At 44.6% G+C, this 25345-nt stretch overlaps 2 protein-coding genes across 6 annotated transcripts in view; one reads left to right on the top strand and one right to left on the bottom strand.

Annotated features, from left to right (window-relative positions):
* ST3GAL6 (ST3 beta-galactoside alpha-2,3-sialyltransferase 6) overlaps positions 1 to 3659 on the top strand; it is a 45154-nt gene extending 41495 nt beyond the window's left edge. Inside the window, exon 11 of one of the 2 annotated variants that reach the window (XM_053933486.1) lies at positions 3140 to 3659. In XM_053933486.1, coding sequence (XP_053789461.1) covers positions 3140 to 3145 — 6 coding nt within the window. In that variant the 3' untranslated portion in view covers positions 3146 to 3659. Of the gene's footprint in view, positions 1 to 3136 lie in introns of both variants that reach the window. The other variant, XM_053933496.1, reaches the window with a different exon arrangement.
* Positions 3660 to 3704: 45 nt separating this feature from the next.
* The window catches only part of COL8A1 (collagen type VIII alpha 1 chain), an 87035-nt gene continuing 65394 nt past the window's right edge, over positions 3705 to 25345 (bottom strand). For all 4 annotated transcript variants that reach the window (XM_053933428.1, XM_053933419.1, XM_053933438.1 and 1 more), the window contains 2 exons: positions 9007 to 9322; positions 3705 to 7245 (listed from right to left, as the gene is read on the bottom strand). In XM_053933428.1, coding sequence (XP_053789403.1) covers positions 5339 to 7245; positions 9007 to 9319 — 2220 coding nt within the window. In that variant the 5' untranslated portion in view covers positions 9320 to 9322 and the 3' untranslated portion in view covers positions 3705 to 5338. The remainder of the gene's footprint in view (positions 7246 to 9006; positions 9323 to 25345) is intronic.

The following is a 25345-nucleotide window of genomic DNA, read 5'->3' as shown; positions in this document are numbered from 1 at the left end:
TTGCTTGGCTGCAGCTGCACTCCAGCTGTGTGCAGGGTGGCAAGTGGGGGTGAGGAAGAGAGGGGACTGTGTCCCCAGGTCCTGGGGTGCTGGAACAGGTGATACTGGTGGTGGAAATGGAGGAAATTACAATTTCTTCACCAACTGGCAGAAAGGCTCTTAATTTTTTGTTTTTCCTTTATTTTTTCCTGAGATTTTGAAGATATCATTGCTTGAAAATCTCAATACAAACAGGTGGGGTTTCACTTAAGAAAATAGTGACAAGTATTGTCTTTGTGTCTCTACCAGCATTTATTTCTCCCGGTTATTTCAGTTAATTAAAAAGGTTTGTATGTGATTCTGCAGCCCCAGACCTACAGTGATTTAAACTCCTGACAATAGTAATTCCACTGTGAAAGCTGCTGTGGCAAGGATTTTTGCAGACAGAGCAGTGTCCTCCAAGCTGTTGTGGAGGATCCCCTGGTAGATCTTAGACTGTGCTGAGAGCCAAGGCCAGCAGAAGCTGGGGGCTTCCCCTTCACCCTCAAAATCTGCAGTTGCTTCCAGAGCTGGGGCCCCTGGCTCTCCCAATGGTGTTGCCATGGTCCAGCTGCATCCATGTAAAATCTTGCAGGATGCTGTCCAAGGAGGATTTTTTCCCAGGAGAGCTGTTGAATTTGTTCCAGATACTGTGAGGAGAGTTCTTGTAGTGCAGGCTGCATCCCTCTGCTTCTCCACCCTTGTCTCCAGTTCCAGGAAGTAGGGAGCTCTGCTTTTGAAGAGGTGGTTATTTTCTCTGCTTTATTTAATCTCCAGAGATACTCTTCCTACTAATCTAAAGTGATTCTTTTCCAATTTTTCTAGTAGGCTTCCTGCTTTTTTGGGGAGGATGGGATTTGGATTCTAGCTGTAGCAGAACAAACCAAATAACTGGGGGAAAAAAAAAAAAGCTTCATGGCAAACAAATGGTGTCTCCCAAACTCTTTGTACTTAAAAAAATCCCTTTGGTCTTCTTCATTTCTGCCACATCAGCTTTTTGATCTCCCTAAAATATTTTTTTTAAATAATGTTTGGTGTTCTCGATGAATTTAATATGTTCTCTATAAGCATTTATCCATACCAGCTGTTTATTTTAATATCCTAATAAGCCTTCTCATGGTATGGCTGACTTACTTTTCAAATTAAGCAGTATTTCAAAGATATTTTCTCCCACTTCTATGCTCCTGCTAGGGGTGTTGAGTCCACCACAGTTGTTGTCCCTGAGTGACTGGGTAACATTTTGAATGAAACCTGTTCCCTCAGGATCAAGCCAAGAGCTGATGCTGCTGATAAACTATGGGGTATTTATAGTGGGTGCTTGTTGTTGTTGGATTTTTTTGTTTGAGTGGGTTTTTTTGTTTGTTTTGTTTTGGTTTTGTTGTTTTGTTTTGGTTTTTTTTTTTTTTTTTTTTGGAAGCCCAGCTGCAGGCCAGTAGCTATTCTCCTCTATAATAAGCAGTGGGCCAAGTCATGAATTTTTCTCCCCACAAGATGTTTTGTAGGATCCCGTGTACACCATCCCTGCTCCAGCACCTGCTTCACGCACATCCTTCCTGCTACTCTGCCTCGAGGACAGGTCTTGCTTTGAACTTCATTCAGGCAGGAACACCAATGTGTAGTGTGTTTCTCAGCAGTGGTCACAGATCAGTGTTTTTCTGTCTGGGCACACATTTTCACAGGTGTTTTGCCGTACCAAAGACTTAACTTGGGGCTTTTAGAATAAAACAATCGTGCTAACACCAAATATTTAGATCGTTTCTGAGCCTGAGCTGCTATTAAGACTTTTTTTACCTTTTTGCTATTCCTGAAAATGAAATCTGCACTGAAACTTCCCTTTAAAAGCTATCCAGGTTTTTTAAACCATATCAGGAATGAAGCTGCCAGTTTTGAATCCCAGGATGCTGCCAGCTTTATTTTTGTGTCTGATAATGGTGTAACTCTGTAGGTCCCCAGTGTCTCCCATCATTTTTCTGATGTCAGATGTTCTCCTCCCTTCTTACTCTGTTCCTGTTCTCTGGCAGCCTGCTGAATTTCTAGACAGCAAAGGTGCTTCTGCATTTTATCTGCCCCCCCTCTCAAAATGCTGCACTGTCAGACAGACACAGCTCTGAGATACCAAACTATGCACAGAACAGGCAGGATGACATATGTTGGCTGAAAGCTCTGTTTGGCTCAGTCTTTCAGGAGGTTTCTTTGTTGGGAAACTCTTTTTTGGTCTGCTGTAATAATTAAGGGAAGTCACAGACTATTGCACTAAATATGAATCTGAGAGTGCGTAAAAGATGTTACTAAATGACATTTCCAGTGACTATATAGGTGATAACAATACAGAATCACAACTTTGGTGTTTAATTAGCATGTGGTACTTCTTGTTTCCAGTGCCATACTTTCCTTTTTAGCAATGCTCTGGGGGAGAGTATAAATATCTTCACTTTTAATGGACTCTGATTTTTAAGAACACACAAAGCTCAGCATATGTTTTTGGTATTGGGAAATACTTACTTTATTTGCCATTTGTCTTAAGTTTTATATGCCTTCAAAGTCCCACCTGTATTTTTAAAAATCCTTAAAGTTGTTTCAAGTGAAATTTTGAATGCTACATATGGAAGGAGATTATTTTCCTGTGAATAAACTGTTAAAGACAGTGTCCTCAGACTTATTTTTGCAAGGGTGGTGCTCTGTGTGTGAGTGTGGTGTGTGGGTATGCCCAGGGCTGTTACTATTGGTGTGTCAAGTAAATGGTGTTGTCAGATATGGTATTGAGTTTTGGAACAAACTTTAGTGCTTTGTAGAGCAAACAGCTGAAAGTTTTTGAACCTTAGGTGGGCTAAGTTGTACTGTGGCTAGAGATCTAACTCCAGGCTGAGTACAACCAGAGATGGGACATGGTTTTTTGTGGACAAGATCAAGGGCAGCGTCTTTGTGGTTTGAATTTTTCATTGTTTTTTGAATCTTGCTTGTCTTACTGTGAACTGTTGGGGGAATGCTAAAATAAGAGATGTAGAATGAAGAAGATGGTGTGTGAGAAAAAATTTCAGAAAGTGAAAATGGCTTTAGATAGAAAGTGAGAGATGCTGAGTGCAGTACTTAGCTAATTATTTGTTTTTCCTTTGTGCAGTAGAAATGAGATGCTGAGGGCTTCAGGGAGTCCAAGGGAGATTTGGATAACAGTTCTCTGGCACAGTAGGTATTCAGTGCATTCCTTTCAGTATGGACAGTTCAGAAGTTCACCAGCTTGAATGAAATGCTTGTTTTTGAGGTGAGGTGGGGAAGCCACATCAGGAGAGCCAGCACCTCTCATCCTGGGCAGCCAGTTCTGCCTCTTCAGGCAACACAAGCCCTTAGCAGCAGCCTCTGATTCCTTGGCTGCCCCTTTGCCTTGTTCAGCTGCACTCCCATGTTGGCTCATGCTGAGCAGTATCCGTCCCCAGGGGCTGCCTGAGGGGGCCCATTCCTCTTTGTGTACCCCCCAGACCCTGCTGTGCCCTCCCACCAAATGGGACCTGTTCCCTTTCTGGCTTAGAGCATAATTTGCCAGGAGATGGGAACTAGAGAAAAGGGCGTACCTCTTAATTTTCCCACCCTATATCAGGCTGTTAGTGGTTTCAGAGAGCCCTTGTGGTCTGATAAATGAGTTCAGCAGGATGAATGTTCATTCTGATAGTTCTGAATGAAGACAGAATTGGTTTTTGGTTTTATTTTTAAAGATATTTAATAAGATATTTCTTTCAAATCAGTACAAAAATTTTAAATACAAAATTATTTGCTTTTGACATATCTCATATATTCTGGGAACATACTGAAGTCACCAGTGTCTGGTAATCTGTCCATCCATTCCTGCCACCGTTCTATAAAATTTCTGAGATAAAGCACCACATTATATCACTGGAGTCCTTAGTCAATGTTAGACTGCATTAAACTCTGCATTTAAATAATGGTAATGCCAGTTAAATCCAATCTTAGTTCTGCATGAAAAAATCTAGTTCATTTTTGAATCAAAAGCAGTAGCGGTAGCTAAAGACATTGAAGAAGTGATGAGCACTTAACTCCTTGAAATAGCGCAGGCATGTGTGATGTGCAGCACTGTACAGGGAACCACAGCAAGGGCCACTGCCCTTTGGAAACAGAACACTTGCTGAGGTGATATTAGCACCATTGATGAGCAGACAGAGACTTCGTACACAGAAGTCGCTGTCCTCAAGTACAGAAAAGTATTGAGGCCTGCAGGTTCTCCTTGACAACTGATAACATATAAATAAGGATTGGAAGTCAGCTTTTAGATAGAAGCAAGTTCTCGGATAAATTTGCGTGATCAGTATTGCCAGTTAAAGTTATTGGTTGATCTCAAGCAACAAATCAGTTAAGCAAACAGAGCTACTTCTGCTTTGCCTAGTCATTGAAGAGCAAACTGATTCAGCTTTATGCTGAGTGGCAGAATAGGTGTCTCTTCTAACAAGCCAAATGGGTTCTTGGTACAAGCACAGAAATCTAAGCAGATTTATGCCACCCTGAAGTATTGCCATGTGTTGGCCAAAATGTCTCAATGACTTGGCACAAGTAAATGAGGGAGATTGACCTCATCTACTTGAGCTGTGTGACTAGAGAATGGAGACTTCTCAAGTGCTGTGGCATTTGGAGGTGAAACCAATGCCTGCTGAAGTCAGTGGTGACATTTTAGGTCCAATGACTGCTGGAGAAGGCTCAGGGGCAATGGTCGTGCCATCAGGTTTCCTCTTCCATCATAAATAAATTGTTCAGGAAAAAAAACACCCCTGCAGGATTATTTTATTACAGGGGAAGGGAAATACAAGTCTCCAGCTAAGAGAACCCTTGCTTGTCAGGTAGACCTGCTGTAAAAAACCCAAGAAAACCCCCACTCAGACAAATAAGCCACTCAATTTTTTAAACATAATTAGAGTCTGACCTACTCTGCTTTAAGTCACTGTTTTTCATCTCATAGCTATGATCAATGCAACAGGAGTGAGTGACATACACTGATTTGAACTTTAGTACTGAATTACTGTGAAAGAAATTTAAGTAAGCATGGCATTGCAGAAATATAATGTACAGCTAATATGTTCCCCTTGGGTGCAAAACAACTGTTTATGAACATGATACACTTCTTTAGTTATGTTCACCACACCTTTTTGTTATAACTAGCTGTGCATAATGTTAAACTTTGTGGTTTTTTTTTTTTTTTTTGGTTTTGTACAAGATGGTCCAAAGTGGTCATAAAATGCATCTTTTGTTGTATAAAAGTTTGAAGCAGAGGAGAAAGGTTTTGATTTTGTGTGTGTGTTGTGTGTGTGTCTGTTTTGTTTTACATGGGATACAATAAATATCCTGAAAAAGACGAATGAACATACTGCCCGGCATAGAGTCCTGCCGCCTGCTCGGATGGCATCTGAACGTAAACCTTGTCTCCGTGCATCAGCTGCACCACGGCACTGCCCGAAGCCTGGTCCAGGAAGCCCTTCTTGTACTCGTCGTAGGTGTACATGAGCGGCTCATTGTTCTTGTACAGCGCCACCCACACGTTGGCGCCTTTACAGTGGACGTGGTAGGCGAAGTAGTAGACGCCGGGGATCTCGCAGGTGAAGATCCCCGTCTGGGGGTTGTAGTTCTGCCGGCCGTTGTACAGGAGCTTGTCGAACTTCACGGGCACCCCGACGCGGGGGAAGGGCGTGAGCAGCTCTGCCGTGAACGCGGGCATCTCGTAGACAATGCCGCCAGCCTTGCCTTTCTTGCCCTTGTAGCCGTAGGGGGGCTTCAAGCCTTCTATCCCTGGCCCCACCTCAGGCAGGTACTGTCCCACGGCTGGTGGAGTGGGCGGGATGATGACCGGGGGACCTGGGGGCCCGGGCGGGCCCGGTGGCCCTTGCAGCCCCGGCTGGCCAGGAGGCCCGAGCGCCCCAGGCTTTCCCGGCGGTCCCTGCAGCCCCGCAGCACCAGGTTTGCCTACCCCAGGGAAGCCGGGGGGGCCGGGCATGCCTGGCTCGCCCTTCGCCCCTGGCAGCCCGGGGGGGCCGATGGGACCGCTGGGTCCCGCGATGCCCGGGATGCCCGAGGGGCCCTGAAGGCCCTGGGCACCGGGGAGCCCGGGCTCACCCTTTGGCCCCACAAGCCCCGGGACACCCGGCAGTCCCGGCAACCCTTTGTGTCCGGCCTCCCCCTTAGGTCCTGTGGGGCCCGGCAGCCCCCGCAGCCCAGGGCCACCCACCTCCCCAGGAAAGCCTGGCTTTCCTGGAAAACCCTGCAGGCCGGGTTCCCCCTTGGGGCCGACTGGTCCTGGTGGCCCTAAGGCACCCCCCTCCCCTTTAGGTCCTGGGAAACCGGCAGCCCCCGGGGGGCCCATGATGCCCGGCAGGCCTGGCTGGCCGGGCTCCCCTGGTGGCCCTCCCATGCCAGGTGGCCCCGCGTGCCCCTTCTCCCCCTTCGGTCCCAGGGCCCCAGGCAGACCACCCACACCTCGCTCCCCTTTGGGCCCGGGGAAGCCCGGCTTCCCAACTCCAGGGAGACCGGGGGGCCCTGGCAGGCCCGGCAATCCCTGCTCCCCTTTGCCGCCTGGGAAGCCAGGCTGGCCGGGCATGCCGTCCTGGCCTGGTTTTCCAATGCCGGGTGGGCCGGGAGGGCCTTGGATCCCGGGGGCCCCTGGAGGCCCCTGCAGTCCTAACTCTCCTGGGGGTCCGGGTTTACCCAACGGTCCCTGTGGGCCAGGGAAGCCAACCATGCCAGGTTTGCCAACCCCCGGTAGCCCCACGGGGCCAGGGGGACCAGGCAGCCCAGGTGGACCCTTCAGACCTGGCAAACCCGGGATCCCGACCCCCTTCTCCCCTTTTGGCCCTGGGATCCCAGGGATTCCCGGTGGCCCCTTCATCCCAGGCTCACCCTTTGGCCCTGGTTGCCCCTGCAGCCCCGGAGCACCTGCCTTCCCTATGCCGGGAAGCCCATGAGGCCCTGGTGGTCCTTGTGGTCCAGGTATCCCCATGGGCCCAATCTCCCCCTTTGGCCCCATCTCCCCTCTTGGCCCTGGGGGCCCCATGACCCCTGGTTTTCCTGGCATCCCTGGCAAACCCGGCTTTCCAATTCCTGGGTATCCTTGTGGACCTGGTTTTCCTTTGGCTCCTGGCACACCATGACCTGGTAATCCTGGTGGCCCTGGTGGCCCTCTTGGTCCAGGCTCACCCGGGGGGCCTTGCTCACCCCTCAGACTGCGCATGGGAATTTCTGGATTGGGAAGAAAATAAGAAAGGGGAGAGAGATAAAAGGTGAGTGCAGTCAGATCCTTCAAAAAACAGGCAGTTTTGACTTGAATATGCTTTTTATGATGCCTCATGGTTTTATGGTAGACAGAGACAGTTGAGTTACAGGTTGGTGTTGAGAAGAGGATGTTACTACTGTTTTTCACACTCCAAACTTCCATGCATGCTTCTGCTTCCACAAAGTAATTACTGTGCATCATATGTAAAAGCCATTTGTGCTTCGGTGGTGTTTTCTACCTATACAATCTTAAACAGCAAAATCTGCACTTTGTCCCGTGTTGCTGTAGATCAATCTACCTTTAAGAGTTTTTGCAGGAAACTCAGTGCTCTCATGCTGTGGGAGGAATCCTGGCATAAAAGTGCTTTTTCTGGAGTGGCGTAAATGAGCAAGATCAATTAAAAAAGATTGTATTAGTAAGAAGTTTATACATAGGGTATGTCTGTATTTTTCCCAAGGCTTTGATTCCCATTAGAGTATTACTGGAAACTTGCAGCCTTAATCAGTATTGTTCTTTTGGCCTAGCCATGTCTAGTTGTGGCTCTTCTAAACACTTTGCAAAAGGTTTGTATTGTCCAAACTCACATTTTTGTGTATGTGACCACTTATCATTGCAGGTCAGGGTGGGGAAGTTGCTGCTGGGGTTGGTTATTTTTCAAGCTGCTGCTTTTTGGGTTAACTGGAAACTCTTTCCAGCTCTAAAATGTGTAAAGAAGCGAGAGATTTGCGCAGGAGACGAGGTTTCAAGACAACTGTTCTTCGGGAGGCAGAAACCTTCCCTGTCTGTATATGTTGTATTTTATGCACATCAGAAATCTTTGCTCATGAGATAGGTTGATTTTACTGTAGCCAGTGGTGCTCATTCAGACACTCCAAAAATAGGCCCTGAAATCTTCCATTTTCCTCTGAAGTCAGTGGAGGCTGTGGTTAGCTGGGGCTTCAGTAAGATGAAGTTACCCAGTTTGTCTGCAGTTGCACAGACGCTGGTGGTCCTCAGAAGGATGTTATGACACTGGGTGTTCCTGGTCACCCTTTGTACTTTGGACTTTTTTCATGTTTTCTTAAATATCTTAATACTGTCCAAACTTTCTTTACTGAATAGGGAAAGTGCTTGTACGTGCAGACTTGTGCATTAATCCTCTGTACTTTCAATGCCTCTTTTATACCCATAAATAACCTACAGAAAGAGGACTCTAGAGTCTGAAGAGCAGTTGTATGTTTTTATATGCAAACCTCAAAATCACAAGGTCTGGACAAAGTCAGACAAAACAGTGATGTTCCCATAAGTTCAAATCTTGGGACTCTTGGTTCATATGTCTGCTTTTAGCAGTAAGAGTGGGAGCAGATCCAGACAGGGCTATCATCTGAAACCCCATCAGAGGGTCTCCTACAAACAGGTGGGATGACAAGGTTTTTCCTGGAGTTGAACAGCACCTGAGCAAACCTGTGTGCTGGAGACCCACTGCAGGTAGGGCTGCTCAGAGGTGTGCTGCAGCCCAGAGGACGACTGTGGTCTTGTGCTGGTGACCCTGAGCTGCCCCACAGCTCCCATGAACCTGTTTTGTCTACCTGTGGCCAGGTATGAGCCTGGCCAGCCCTTTGGGCACAAGGGTGCTGTGCCCAGCCTGCAGCAGCAACCTGCTCCAATGTTCAATTTCCCCACGGCAAACAGTGCTCTGGCACGCCAGATGGGACTGTGCAGGAGTGGAGAGGGACGTGCTGACCCACCTTTCTCCTTCTTGGGAGCCATATCCTTGCCAAGCATGGGCATCTGCGGGACCTCCTTCCTGTACTGAGGCAGATGAGGGTACTCCTTCCCGTAGGGCATGTGGGGCACCTCCTTGCCCAGGTGCTGCATTGGGATGCCTTCTTTGCCCAGCGGCATGTGAGGTACTTGTTGTCCGAGGGGTTGGTACTGGGGCACCTGAGGTGGCAGCTGCTTGATCCCATAGTAGGCACCACCTTGAGCAGACCTCACCAGCTCTAGATAAACAGTGACAGCCACTGCCAGCAGCTGCATGGGGAAGAGCAGCATGACCATCACCTGCGAAAAGCACCACAAAACACACAGTTGGAAGAAGATGTTTTTTCATGTTGTGCATTCCCCACTAGGGCAAGCTGTTCTCATTTTCTGCAGCAAACTGGACCTAAATCTCTGCAAAGTGGCCCTGGTGTGTGTGCTGCCCTGGAGGATATCCTGCAGAGGCCTGTATCTGGTTTATTGGAGGCTCTACTCAAGCAGTACTATTACAGCAAATGCCCTTTTATGCATTTAGTTTCATGCCACCCCAGAGGGGCCCTCTGTGGTTACTCCACACAGGGGCTTGCTCCCAGTTTGCTGCCTTCTCACCTGTGTCAGTGCCACAGCACAGCTTTGAGGAGCTCTGCTGCAAGCTCTGGCACAGGGGAAGAGCAGGCAGGGGATGTGGGGATCTCCTAAATGTGTTCTGCCCAAGGAAGCTGTATTGTCAGTTCCCCTTCTGCTTTCCACAGCAATGAGCTTGTATCTGTGCCTGGGATTGTGCCCTGTGGCTGCAGTGTCCAAGGGCTGTCTGTTTCTATCACAGCTCCTTGCCAGCTCTCCTCTTACCTGGGCTGGGATCCTCTCAGCCCCCCTGCAGAAAAAGTGGGCCTGCTTAGGCTGCCACCGCTCCAGGTAGGCTCAGCCAACCCAAGCCTTTCTCTGGGAATGTTCAACTATTTTCTAAGGTATCCCCCACTGCAGATCCTGGCCCACTGCAAGGCAGCCCATCCCAGCACCTCACCGGTCCTGCTAACACACCAGAACAGGGTTGGGCTTGCTTTGTTTTACTTTATCAAAATGTTAGCTTGGGACTTCTTGTCCCACCTGCTGTTGGCTTTTCTTTTTGCAGTTAAGGGCATCAGCTGAGCAGCAACTTAGGAACCAGGAACTCCCTCAAGTAATGCAAATTAGGGGAGAGCATGTGGTGAAAAGAGACTCTGTGTGTTGGAGTATTTGCCCCACAACCAAATTTGGCATGCAAGTCCTGCCCTTTCCAAATGCACGTGGCAATTGCCAAGCCTGATGGCTGTTGCCACTGTCCCTTTTTTCTACCATGCAAAGATGCCTTGCATCCAAATGCACCCAACCTGGGTGCATTTCTTGGTCATTTGTACTCCAGAGCTTTGCCCAACCGCTTGTCAGGACTGGCTCCCAGAAGCTGCTGTGATCTGGTGTGATGAGGGCAGCCTGAAGAGACAGCAACGGCTTTGTGTCACCTGCTTATTTTCCTGTCCTTCCCCAGCAGCCTGGCTTGACATAGAGGACAAAAAAAGTACCTCAGTCTATGGAAAATGGGCTCAGCACTGTGCCCTCATGTCTGGGAAGTATTGTTTATGGGGAGAAACTTTACCCCTAAGTGTCCTTCAAATTTTATGTTTTATTCCTGCTTGAAGTTTTCCATTCACTTTGTGTTAGCAAAGCACCTGGGAAACCCTTGCTGCTCTTTTAAAACATTTTCCCTTCATTTTGCTCTATGAGATTTAACCTCTAAATGGAAATCCGTGTATAATCTTTACTGAAGGTGTAAGTGGAGGCTAGATCAAAATGGTGTAGTTGAAACAAGCAGAAGGTTTTTTTCAACGATGATCATATACAGACGTACGAACTAAAAAAAGATGGAAATATGTGTTAACAGCAAACCAAACCTTTTTAAGAAAATGAAATACTATGAATAAACACTAGATGGAGCATATGCTGCACAGCTGAGTTTCTACAGTCACTTTCCCTCCCAGGAATTCTTGGACGTAACCAGCTGCCATGTGGCAAAGAAAACCAGAGCCAAGATGTACAGGAGTTTGTAAGTGTAGCTAAAGCCCAAGCACAGTCGCTCATCCATGTTCAACAGAGCATTTCAGCAAATGCTTCTCCTCCAGTGAGTTTAATGTGGCTTTTAGCCCACAGCTGGCTGTGCTGCTGTGAGCCAAAGGATTAGGGCCTTGGGATGTGGTATTTCTGCTTAAAGCTCAATGGTGAGCTTTAGAGTGGGAGGACAGCCTGTGCATGATCAGTTATTGTGGCTTGGCTGGGGTGGTGTGATTGAACTAACCCACTGCATCTTTATCTGGGCATATGGACCCTAAGCAACCTTTTGGGTTTGTTTTTTTTGGTGGTGGGGTGGAATGGGGGAGGCAGGAATATGTCCCCCTCGTCTTTCTTGGCCTTACTGCTCCTTTCTGTACAGAAAGAGTAACTTGCAACAGCTTTGCCTCTCTGTAGCTGAATAGGGTAATGCCTGCCCAAGTTTGCAGGGAAAATCCCAGTTATTGGGAAATTTGCACTATTGTCTGTGTCTCTCTCAAAGGAAAAACATTATCTGTATGAAGGGAGAAATGCAGTGAAGCCTTTAAAAAATTATAAAATACTGGATGATCTAGGACTGTTTTTGAAACCTGTTAGTATGAAGGGCAAGGTGGATTTTGAAGAATGAGGTTATTAAATTAGTGTCTTGGCTACTTTGTTGTTCTGGTGGCCAGTTTTGGGGGGGGTTGTTTTATTAAAAAAGGTAACTTCAGTGGAATAAGTAGAGGGGGAAATAGGTAAAATTCCTTTGGATGAGATTTTCTTTTTGTTTTTATTACAACATATGGACTTTTTGTGCGAGTGGGAGGTATTTGAAATAATTGAAAAAGCTTTCCTACGGGGAGACACCAGCCTGCAGCTCAGGGTGAACTCGGCCTCCTGCTGCTCATGCCAGGCTGGCCTGGCCCTGCCAAGCATCACGCAACACACCTGCGCTGGAACAGCACGGCCACGAGGTACACGAGATGGTTTTGTGTACACACATGGAAATTTTGAGGGAGATCGGGCAAGACTTGTAGAGATAGGAAGGCTCCAGAGAAGGAGGTGATCTCACCACATCTGTGTTTCCTGTAGTGTTTTTTGACTCATCCATAACCCAAGCAGTGTGGCCTGGAAATGACAGATTGCTTCTCATCTATTGATTTTGGCTGGGGCTGTGACTAGCTGAGGTGGAAGGTGGGGGTTTATTCACTGAACAACCTTGGGCTAAATGGGACTTGACTGACATCTTTGTGGGAGGAGGTCAGAGCCTCCCCTGTAACCTCGTGAGCTGTCTGGGGCTTGGGGTCTGCCACAGGTACTGGAGACACAGCCTGTGTTTGGTTCTGTCTGCCCAGCTCGTCTCCCCCTACTCCCAAAGGAAGGAGGGATCAGACAAAATTAGTCTTGATGAGAGATGTGGCATGGTCATATGTGCTGGTGCTGGATTACTGCTGTCAGATGCCATCACTATAGGGAAAGCCTGCCCAGAAGAATGAGTGATGCCAGGGATAGTCCTCAGAGTTTCTTCTCATTGCCTCTCATCCTGCTCAGCTTCTCTAAAAAGTTATTTATGTTCTGAGAAAAGTTGAAGGTGTGTTTTTTCTGCCTTGCAGTTTGTTTCTGAATGCCTGGGTGCACAGCTCTAGTTTGAAGACCTCACTAGAAAACCCCCAGCATCTCTAAATGCCTAAAAGCTACTGAAAACCTTGCTCTTGATTTTCAAAAGAAGCCTACAGATCCTAAATGTTGCCTCCAGAGCTTCTGAACAGCAAAAGGAGATGTTTTCCCAGAGGTGACAGAACTCAAGGAAAACAGATTGAGGAGGAAAAAAACTGTGTTGAACATGCAGCAAAAGTGTAAGACTTCCCACCCCCTTCACCCAAGTCCCAGCAATTTAGGGGACCTAAAATCACCTCCAAACCCATTCATGTAATGCAATCTAACATGCTTTCCAAGGTGACTGTTGGTAGAGCAATAATTTGGCTTTGGATTGGGATTTTCCAGGGTTTTTGTCAGAAAGCAATAGGAATGTGTCTGTGTTAGTAAGTGCATGAGTGCACCTTTAGAGAAGCCAAGGGCTTGGAGAAAGCAAAGTTTTACTGTAACTTTGGGTGTTGGAAGGAAGATTGAGGAGAGGAGCCACTGAGCCTTCCCACAATGTGACATGTTATTTTGCACAAGTCATTCAGATTAAGCCACAACAAACATTCTGCTTTACCTAGGGTGGGACAAGACACTTGAGGGTGAAGGAACATTATCCTAAACTACAGTGTTAGTTGCTTGTGTGTGAAGGCATCTCGTTGGCTCTGTGGGTGTGAGAGAATCCCTGAAAAAACACATTTTTACAGGCAAAGCTTGAGTGAAAACATTTCTCAATAATCTCTTTGGTAGAGCTGTTCTCCTGAGAAAACTATAAAGGACCTTCCTCTGGGTATTTGAGTTTGTCAGCAGAAAAAGGAGACAAAACAAAATGTACCAGCAGTCATAATTCTTAAATTGGTGTGAAGAAATAATGGCTGGTTTAGCCTAATTTTGTAAAGAATGTATGGAAAGAGTGATGCCCATCCACTGGGGACTTGAAATCATAGGTGGTCTTGCAAAGAGTGGAAACTAGACCTTGATTTATTGGTTCTTACAGGAAAGTCATCACTCTGCAACCAACGTTGGGTTGTCTGAGAACTTCTAAGATACTCACCCAGGGACTACTGCCATGGGCTTAACTTACCAGCCCTTGCTTTTGAATTGCTGTATTTCCCAAACAGGCATAAGTAGATCATGAGTAGATCACATGAGTAGATCTCAGTGACCTGAAGTCTTTTCCCTGCAGTCCCTTCCACAGGGGTTGCCTGAAGCTGCAGGCACCAGTTCCCCACTGCACTGGGGGGATAGCCTTGCTAGTGCTCTGGTTTCCACATGGAAAATGAGTGCTGCAAAATAAAAATCCTAGTGACTCTGGAGATTTTGTTCCCAGAAGAGTGCTTCTAAAAAAAATAGATGATAAAAAGCTACATTCTCCAGCGTGTTTTTGTCTTGAGATCAGAAGTGTTTAGGGTGACTTCTGGAGTGACCTTGATAACAGATCCTATTACCAAGTATCTACAATGGTGTATCCAATCCCACAGAAGCATTATACACTTCACTAAAATATCTGCCATACAGAGACATGCAAGAGCAGTATAATGCAATGGAAATGGCAAACAGAGTGTCAAGGTGCATAAGGAGCAGCCCCACTGCATTGCAGAGAGCTGGTGGGTGAGGTGCACAGCTGCTCTCTGGGGGGTTCCACTGGCTGGCTCCAGTTCATACACAAACGTACATGGCAGCTCAAGAGATGTGACAGAAGGGCTTTTAAGAGAGAACTGAAGTCCTTACAAAGTGACAGCACTTTTTTTTTTCTCTTTTCAATTTTAGTGCTACTTTGGGAACAAGTACCTATCCTGTCCCTGCTTTCTACAACACAGATCCCTTATACCACTGATTCATTTGTGCTCGCAAACGTGTGCATCCCCCCACCACATACATGTCTTTCTTAAGGTCTCCACCACATGAAAAGCATTGAATTAAGCACTGGGCTTATAAATTGGGGATGGGAGTGCTGGCATTTGTAAACTAATTCTGTTAGCTAGCTACCTTTTTTGGAAGAATTCTCAACACTAAATTAGAAGAACAGCTATCTAGGCTTTAGCTCCTGTAGTGAATGAACTAAGCTATTCCAGTGAACAGCTGTTGTGACTTCGAGGGTGGGGTGTTTTCAGATGTGAGAATCAAGCAAATGTTGATTGTTGTCAGCACTGGTGCTGCAAAGTGTACCTGACTTGAGCAGTGAATTTCCCAGCACATTGTTGTCCACAGTTTTCAAAGACACTATTTCAAAACTTCATCACAGCTTAAATTCATCTCTGGAACATTAACTCCTTTGAGGACTAACTTGTCAGTCAGTGAGTACTTTCTGAAGAGACCTGAGGGTACCCTGTACTGTACAGAGACTGAATTTTAGTGGAAATTTGTGTTTTCAGGGACAGGAAAAAACAAAACCTTCTGCATGCCAAATAATTTTGTACATGCTCAAGAGCCATTTAATGCATACACTGCCACACTTCTGTCTTTCTGTGCCAAATGAGTCTTTATGTCATTTGGACAGATATTTTCCAGTTTGCCAGCAAACTAATTAAACACCAGTGTAGAGGATTTCTTTTTTTGCAAATTCCATCATATTTCACATAAAAGCAGGGAGTGAAGGCAACCAAATATACCTTGAGATGGATTTCCTCTGAAAGCTAACCTGTTTCATAACCCAAATTAACACTAGCTGCACTGATTTAATCTTATTTTCAGCAGTGAAGAGCAGGAGGACAGTAAAGGGGAGCACAGCCCCTGGGCGAGGACCCAGCCATGCTACTGGCACAAGATGGTTGATCTATGCCCCAGCAGGTTTTGGGGTCCTGCACCATTTTGCTTGTAACAGTGCCTAAAGCTTCACTGAAGGCAATACCTGTTTCTTGAGTAGGTGAAGAATTTACCTTGCTAAAGTGTCTCTAAGGGCCTGTGCATTCAGTAGGGAGGAAAGTAGGATTTATGGTAAATGTAATCCTGCCTTTTTGCTTCTTGAGAAACTCTCCCATAGAGATCAGGTTTATTTTTTTTTTCCTCTCCCTCCTTTTCACTGTCCCCTCCAAGGAAACAAAGTAGTCTCAAGTGTCTGTGTTCAGTTTGGATTACCAAGAAATAGCTATTGTTCAGTATGTTAAAAATAAATTAAATCATATTTTGCTGAAGGTCTAACAACTGTGTCTGATTATCATGTGGTATTTACTAAATCTAAGGCAGTCATAACAAGTATTGTCATAATAAACATTTAAAAACACATGCGTGCATAAACCTGCTGCTAATGGGGAATATTCAACATGTAGCAGATGCTTATTTCTAGGTTTTTTAAAATTCAAAATGGTGCCTAGAGCTTCTTTTTTTAGAGAAGTGAGATAACATCTAAAAAAATGGCTTCATCTTAAAAACCAGTGGCGATCCATAAGCTATCTTTGGCTTCACTGGTAATTTTATGATCTTTTCTTGCAATGCCTGGGGAGGTCTCTGTTTATCCATTTATAAATGCATTCCTAAAAACAAAACACTTGCCTCTGCTCCGGTTCGTCTGCACACACATTCATGCGTGTGCTCACTCTGGATGATCATCCAGCCTTCTGTATGAAAATGGCACCTTTGGGCTTCCCCAGTTTCTTACTTCCAAACAGATTATATCTGCAGGTGGGCCTGTATCTGTTGCTTGTGTACAGGTATTTGTGTGTGCCTCTGTGTAAAAACACACCCTGGCAGTGGAAGCAGTTACAACGAGGAGATTTTCAGCTTACGCAAATGTAATTATGTTGCCTCTAGCCTTCTCCTCATGCCCAGTGTGCTCTGAGCCTATCTATGTGGGCTCAGGTTGGTATCTCCTCATCTCTACAAATCTGGGCATGATGAGTTTTGCATCACCACAGCCCCAACTCCCATGCACAGGCCTCTGCTGGCTCAGCCACAAAGCTCACAATTTATGATGATATTAGGATGCTTGGTGCTGGTAATTGATTTCCAGGTGGCTTCGTCTCTTGCATGTTTTTGAGGATCTGGCCCAGACGCTGTTTGCTGGAAAATGCCTGAAAGCTACTTCGAGTCAGATGGCAGGGAGCCATGACAAGGATCAGTAAGTTGGGCACCACGGGCCGGGTGACCACAGTCCCCAGAGACACAGCTCTCTTGCCTGGTGGCATGTACTCGTTTGCACGAATCGGTGCCTGACCTTGGGCTGGGGAGGAAGGTCCAATGTGGGGAATGTTTGCAGAAAAGCATGCAACTTTAATTATGGGATTAGAATTAATTATAGGTAGGATTTAGCAAATACCTACCTTTGAATATGTTTTCTTGTTCTCTGCCATACGGCGTGCGCTCGAAGCCTTTGCCTAATGCTCTCTTCTGGGCAATTTGCCTGCAGTCTTTGTGGCAGGCAGATTTGATGGAGACACTTAAATGACTGCCACTAGCTCCCCGTTTCAGCGATCAGCAGCGATCGGCGCACAAAGCCGGACCCAGTAATGTGGAACACCCAAAGTGATCAAAGTGCAGAACTACCTCCCCACTTATCGGCCCGGAATTGTGCTGCTGGCACGGAGCCTCGGCCTGGCCGCCCATGTGTCCGAGCACAGCTGTTTGTTCAACGTGGGAACTGCGCTGAGGGCTCCTTCTCTGCAGGGCTGGTGCTGCCGACTGCTGCACGAGCAGCTTCCTGCAGGCCACAGCCACTGACACTGTGCAAGGATTCACCTTATCAGATGGAAAGGGTTTGCCGTGCACAACACACTGAAAGGAGGCTGGTTTTCATGGAAGTGCTTGTATAGTCAACCAACCATTTCCTAGGGGTGTTGTTGATTTGGTTTTGTTTTGGTGAGAATGCTTCACATCTACTGCCAGTCTACTAACTCCAAAATAATACAAAGACAAACAACCGGTGACACACTTCAGAGTGAAGTGTGTGATCAGTAGGCTGAACCTTGAGGTGCTGATAATGAACTATGGTGATTGCTGGTTCCATAGCAGTGTGAATAGGGAACTGCAGGCTCACTTTGGAAACCTCCCTTCTCAGCTGCCACTCATCATTCTTGGCCTTGCTCTGCCCTAGGATAGGTTGTGCTGGCTCCCTGCAGTAGAAGTCTCCCAAATTTTCATGATACAATTGTTTGTGTGATATGGTACAATGGTTTCCATAGTGTATCACAACATTTTACTGTTTTAATCCAAAGTGGTGCCTCTAGCAGTGCTGCTATGAATTATGCTCACTGGTAGAAGTGTAAAAAGTTTCCATTTCACTACCTTTGTGAACAAGCCACAGGCTAGCAATTGGCTCTAAATGACAAGTGAATAATCCACACAGTTCACTGTTAAACTTGTTAGTCAGTGGAATGCTCCATCTCATCAGAGGTATGGGAGTAGATGGAAGTGAGGGAGGAAGACTCTTTCTGTGACAATTAACAAACTGACAGGTATATCCTGAATCTTTGGTCAAATATGCTTAAGTGCCAGAATGCTATTCTGAAGGATATCTACCGGTTTTACTGGTTAGAGAACTCTTAGTTCCTCATTTGATTAATTGGATTACTGTACTAAAAGCAGAAAAAGATTTTGTCAGCTTTGTGACAGTGCACTGAGTCTTAAAACTGTCTATATATATTTTATTCTAATATGGCATGGTTTAGGATTTTATGTCTTGTGTCTGAAGGATTGCTTACAGAAGGAGCATTCTATGAATTAGTAGATCTCAATACCTTTAGGAAAACTTAGATGTGCATGCAGAAATTCCCTTCATTGACACCTGCATGACACAAAGAGGTGCTGGAGTATGTATTTTTCCTAAACACTTCCCAAAAGATGGCAGTGGAAAGAAAAGTCCTGATTATAGAAGTGTTCTTGATAATGACAGGGACTGATTGTTGCAAGTGTTGCAGGGAAGATAATCCGTCTTATTAGTTTAAGTGTTATGTAAAGCAGTACAGCTGTCTGCAGTTGTAATATTCATGTAGGCTGGACTTCTCAGCATGAAGTACACTTGGTGCCAAACCTAAGGACACAAGGAGAAAGTGGCCACAAGCTGATCTTGGGCTTCTCTTGATCCCGAGGCTGTAGAAAGTACTGTTTCATTCGCTGGTGCCACTTGAGGCCTGACCTGCCCTGCATGGCCTGTGAGCCACTCACAACACCATGCTGTGGTGTGACGTCCTGCCACACCATGGCCACTGTCACCATGTCTTCATTTTGGGGATGCAAAGGCTGCTCTGTGGTGGGTGGACAGAACACAGCCACAGCTTTGGAAAGGCGTCAGTCTCTGCTAACACCTGCCCTGGCCAGTGCTCTGCTGTGGGACAGTTTGGGAGCTGAGGGCTCCTGGCACTTCTAGGGTGCCTGGGGCAGGCAGGAGGGATGGCTCTTTGGAAAGGGGTAAGTTTTAATCTGTTTATAGTCAGGATGAAGCAGGACCTTCTGTGAGGTGTAGAACTTTCTAGCTCTTTTTAGCACTGTATGCATACTGATTAAATTTAAATGCTTTACAGTGATCCACTACAGGGAGCCATTAGCCCCTATCAAGGAATCAAGGTCATGAAATCTCATTAAGAAAGAGAGCCTGATTCTGGGTGCACAGGTTTTTTGGTTGTAGTCTTTTGGTTATAAAGAGATTTTATTTCCTGTAGTAGTGATCATACTCCAGCTTTTGCAGTATGAGCAGTGGTTGCTTTAACAGTCCAGCGAGTTCTTGCTCTACAAAGCAAGAAATCTGTGTGGAACTCGTGAAGTACTTGGTCTGATCTTAATTTGAAATAATTTATTGTTCTCTGGGAGTCCTGTTGCAATCCTGTGGCCTTATGCATTGCCTTCTTGCCAGAAAATTTGCTTGATTGCCTCTGTCTGAAACTGGCACAGCACAGCATTTCTGTTCCTTTTCTCACTTTGATGGCGTACAAAATGTGTTTTCTTGGCTCTTGCCCTCATGCTGTTTCATGACTTTTTTTTTTTAAATAAAAGCAAGAGGCTTTGGAGGCTTTATTTTGGAGACAAATTGTTACCATTTTATTGGTACCAATATCAATATTTCCGTTTATTGTGCTTTGATGAGCCTGTTGAGAACAAGAGCAGCTCCTCTCTCCCTTATTTTTATTTGCTGTGCTCTAACTCTGCCACTTCCCAGAAACCCATAGTCCCAGTCCAAGGGAGATATGAAAACAGTAACAAATGTCTGTAAAATATTTTTCGTGAAAAAACTTCCTCTCAGACAATTTTTTTGGAAGATTATTTTCCATTAAAAAAACTCCTGCCCTTTGCATGCTTTTCCTACCTTTGCTCAAACAGTGGAAGAAATAGTCTTGCCTTAGAAGGTTAAACATACTAGACTACTCCACCCAGAGAGGGAGAAACATGCTTTAAAATTATTTAGCAGTAATTATTTTCCTATTTTATTGTCAAATATTGCAGGTATCATCATATTTGTTGGGATGTGCTAATCATGACCTGACACTCCATTCACAAAATTCAAGCAGGTCTTAGCTCACAAACATATTTCCTAAATGGATAAATTATTTTACTTTTATGCTACTTTTCCTGATAAAGACTAAGATGACGATAACTACAACAAAACACTCACTTGGTTAAAATGACTTCAAAACCAGGCTTGTAATTTTCATCAAAGACCCTCTGGGTTCTAACCCCTCTGTTCTGGGTCACACCTATGGGCAGACATGAAGGTGGAAGTTGCTAGATCGTAGGCAGTGGATCTACCAATGTAGGTCCCTTCATCATATGGCACTTGGGTAAAAAACACCGCTGAAAATCACCAAAAATTCCTCTATGCTACCATCATGGCTGAACTGCACACACACATCCCTGTGTCATGCAGGAACAAATCTGTTCCTAAAGACCTTCTGTTTTTTCCTCTTGTGTAGCAGGTAAGAAATGCATCTTACTCAAGTCTGCTTCAGCACAAAAGCACACATCAGTGGAGGGGCAGAGAGACAAAGCTTGAAGTAATTGTTAATCTGTTACATTTACAGGCCTACACAGGCCTACACAGGTACCACCCACTTCCCACTCTGCAGGTGCAGAATTAAGGGTAGCAGGACACAACCAAAAAAAATTTCAACCTCAGTTGTGAAATACTCCCTGTAGGTTTGATTCAGTGAGTACTTACAGCAAGAATTTGCCACGCCTCTCAGAAGCACAGCAAAGAAAAAAAACTTCTAAGCGCACACATACACACAGACGAAAGACTCTCCCTATCCCACTCACACACACTTATCCTGGATACATGAAAATATACAGTCATTTGAACACCAAAAGTGTAATGAGGTGGAATTAATTTCCTATATGCAATCCAATGTGCTATGGTTTAAAGGACTTGAAATTACCACATCTGTCACCTTGGAACAACCCAACTGAGGCCAAAGGAAAGCAAAGCCAAGCCCTGAGGAGCAAATACTATCAGTCACTCACTTAAGTCTCTCAACTCTACTCAAGGAAAACAATCTGAAATGTTCAGTGCAGCCATTTGGACCCATGATGACTGAGACTAGCAAATGCACAGGCTGGAAAGCTGGTCAGTGCTCAGCTCTGGGGACTAATAGTTATAAAGTATCTGTCGTGGTAGCCGGCACTTGCGTTTCATCCGTGCTGCAGCCAGGATGATTTGTCAGCGATAGGCTGACAAATGTGCAGCTACTCAGCTACTGAACTGCATCAAAGGTGGACACCAGACTCTCTTCAGCTTCCTGCAGCACTACAAGGTAGAGCTGGGGCTGGAAGCACAAGAGAACGTAGGAGAGGTGGGGGATATTAAAGCACTTCAATCTACAACTGAAATCTAAGCCCCTGATCAGGGCCTGAAAGCTGATGCCTGAGCTGTTAAGACCACTGAAGTCCTCCCCAAAGGCACCTTGGTCCCAGTGCACAAGCCTTCCTTAGTGCTGTGTGTGAACTTGAGGCTCCCTTTACCTGTGGATACTTCCCTGGTTTTCAAAGTCTCTCCTTGCTTTCCCTCCTCCCACTGGCTTCTTGGGTCTGCTGTGACCTGTGCCAGCTCTTTTCCACCTCTTGGGAGATGACGCCTGTAGCCTGCTGGCTCAGGCATGCCCAGGAGGGAGGGAATGCAAACTTCAGAAGCGCCTTTTGCTAAAGAAAGAATTAGGCCAATGTTCTTCAGCCCAAGTAAGACTGTGCTTGAACTGCTGATGGATGCTTGGAGTTTGAAAAAAAAATTTGGCACCTGCTTTCAAAAAAGGATTGTGAGCTATTAGCCAAGAGTGGAGGGACTTGTACCTGTGTACTTCATTCACCAGAAGGCACTTAAACCCAGGAGAGAGCTAGGATTTAGGATGAACTGCAATCTTCAGCCTTTCCTATTTGGCTGGTTTAGGCAACTCCCCAAACAGGGGCTTTTGTGAATCCCTCTCCAAGGCACTTAACTCTACTTACACACATGCACGGAGTACCGGCATCTAATTCAGGCATGTGGACTCCATTATGGAGCCAGATGCAAACATCCCCTCATGGATTAGGATCTGAAAGGTTCTATATCCTGTACTGTCAGTCAGCTAAGGCCTTTGCTCCCTGCCCCATCCTCTTTTTTTTTTTTCTCTTTTGTTTAAAAATCTAGACTTTTTAAAAGCAGATAAGCATTTGTAAAAATTATTCTTGTATATGTGCAAAGGTGTAGTTAAGGCACGTGCTAGATATTCCCAGGATGATGCAGTTAGATCAATAATGACTAATTCCACAAAATCTGGCATTAGAAAAAGCAATGCACTTAAATTATGTCATATCCTTCCCTCTAAACTTTGTCCACCAGATTGTCATTGCTGAAAATTATAACCAAAGGTTTATGGCTACCTACAGGCCGTGGCTCAACCAAATTCAAAAATAAATCCACCAGGCTGGTATTTCTCTAGCAAACAAAATGGATTTATATTTCATACAGCAGGATGGCTATCAACCAATGCTTAAAATTATTTTCATTTGTGTGTTTTGTTTGACTCTGAGATGGTGCACCTACATTAATTCCAAGTTAATTTTGCCTTTAGTCAAGAAACATGCTCAGATTTTCAAATGTTAGCAGAAATCATAATCATGTGTTCTTGACAGAAATACTTCTGATCTGCTTTGTGGTAGGTTTAACTATGATAATGAAAGAGGTATTCCGGAGTATATAATTATAGCCCACAGGATCAGAGCGAGACGTTTTTCCTTTGGTTTGAACAGTATTGCCTGAAAATTGTCACAAATTTCTCAATAAATTCAATAGTAAGGCTGATTAGATCCTGCAGGAATGAGCTCCTTAGAGGACTGTACTCACAGTTCGTATTAGTGAAGTCACCCAAGGGCTAGTGTTTCCAAAGGTGTGTTTGCAGCTTTGTGAGACACTTGGATAAGTGCCAGCACTGGATGCAGGGTGCAATTTGGGCTGTGTTTAGAACTAAATGACAAGGTACTCGTAGCTGAAAAGCAGCCAAACCAGCAGCCCTGAAAAAGGTGCTGGGAGAGTGCTGGGACAGCCCAAGCACGCACATCTGAGTATATGCACACAAATGGAACAATCAGTAAGAATTCAAATAAAGAAATCAAAACCCCAAGTCAGTTTTGCTGTTATTTCTGCATCTATATGAGTAGCTTGTGCTGACATAACTGTTTCACACTGAGGGGACCCCAGAGCACAGCAGCTTCATGGCAGGCAAAGGAAAAAACACTTGGAGGAGAGCTGGGTCTGGAATGAAAGGGAATGTGTGAAGGAATTAACTGAGATACCAGAGATTTAACAGCTCTCTGCTTGGAACTGGGAAATTTCTTCCAATTTATTCGATTTAAGCTTTAATAATCAGCAGTGATTGTACTGGACAAAAATCTAAAATATTTTTTAATCTCTGGGAGTGTATGACGTCCATGGTTGCTCTTCATTAGATACTGTTCTCAATACAGTTTTTTGAAAGTAACATGCAGAGAGGGGAAGTAAGGCAAACTTACAAAAGAGTTTTCATCCTTTCTTTTAAGTAACAGAGGGCAGAATGTACAAACTGCTGCCACATTACAATGTCATTGCCTTTAAGTGGGTTAGTTTCAAATAGTATCTACAGAAATAAATTATCACCCTCCTTTTCAACCTAAAAGGCAGTACCAGTAATCAAAATCATGAAGAAATTGAAAAAAAACCCTCAACTTGGTATATTTAATTTTTTTTCAATTTTGGGGTTTTTGCCTATTCCGCTTCTAGACTGGATTATCTCCTAATATGTGTACGAATCTCATAAATCACCTTTGAGAACTGCTGCTAAATTCTACTCCTGCTTCTTGTTTTCCTGAATTCCTTCTTACTTCTCTCTCTTCTCTCTATGACTAATAGCTATATCTTGTTTTATCCTTTCTTGTGCTTAATATTTACTTCCCAAATCAGTCTCTTAACAGTGGTCTATTGAAAATTATTTACTTTTTTTTGGGTACTGCAATAAAGATTACATGCCGTTATGTCTTTGGCTTAGAATGAAGTCCTCATCTTGATTAAATGTGAAACCTGAAATGAACTTGTGTTCAGAGGACTAAGCCATGACAAGTTATCCAAAGGAAGGATAACTTGTGTTTCCTGTACTTGCAGTCATCAGTGTTTTGTGACCATACAACATTGCTGTGGCATTCATAGCCCAGTGATAACTGTTATGGAAGGGAAGACAAACCTACTTATTTTTCATTTGGAAATGCAAAATTATTAACGCAATACTGTTGAAGAATTTCCTGACTAGTTTTCCCTTCTCTGCCTCAGGCATAAAATGATCATTGAAGTTTAATACTTTATGAAACCTCCTGACTATGAAGGTTTAATAATTCTCCTTGGGAGGATCTGTGACACAGATAAAATGCAGAAATATGAACAGGCATGGTGGAAAACTAGATGCAGTAGAGACTGTAACTTTGAGAAAGCTTTGTCCCTCCACTTCCTGTGCATTGATTATACTGGTGAATATCTACTTATAAAGTAAAAGTATTTTTCCTAGTTCAGTAATTGGGCCACTACATGATCTAGAATAAATTTTTCTCAAGTAATTCAATTAATTACTTCCTTGCAACAAGTAGCAACACTAGAAGCTTGTGAAATTCAGGAGTTGGAGTACTGGTCACTTGTGCAGGCAGGCAGTTTGACATATGTAGATAACCCCATTAATTTCAATGAGAACTGTAACCTGTATAAAATTTGATAATTGTTATATATTTTTAAATTAATTTCAACTTATACATACCCAGACAGTTATCCATGCAGTAGACTGTAGCCTGTTTTTCCTAATTAAGCAAAACTACAATGAGAATTTTGCTCAATTAAGAACCGAATAATTTGGCTGACTTTTACTCAGTTCTTGGCAGTAGAAGAAAAATTAGTCTTTCCAACAGTAAGTGCCAGTGCAAAATATTTTGGCAAGGAAAAAAATGTCAGTTTAGATCTATGAAATTACCATTTTCAGGCAGTAAAATTAGAATCACTCTGGTTTGTATTAACTTAAAAATACCCAAATCCTGGCCAGCTATTGTGCAGCTAAGTAAACAGGTATCCACTACTGGCCCAGATTCTGTTCTCAGTTATAGAAGCATTTTGACTGCAGTGGAAGTAACTCCTATTATAAGGAGAAAACCCAATATCACTGAGTCCCAACTTTTGCATGTGCTTAGTTTATTGATATTGGTATTCTACTTTAG

The sequence above is a fragment of the Vidua chalybeata genome, chromosome 2, assembly GCF_026979565.1.
Source record: "Vidua chalybeata isolate OUT-0048 chromosome 2, bVidCha1 merged haplotype, whole genome shotgun sequence".
In the NCBI taxonomy this organism is placed as follows: Eukaryota; Metazoa; Chordata; class Aves; order Passeriformes; family Viduidae; genus Vidua; species Vidua chalybeata.
The sequence above is the reverse complement of the archived record's forward strand: the minus strand, read 5'-3'. Positions and strand labels throughout refer to the sequence as shown.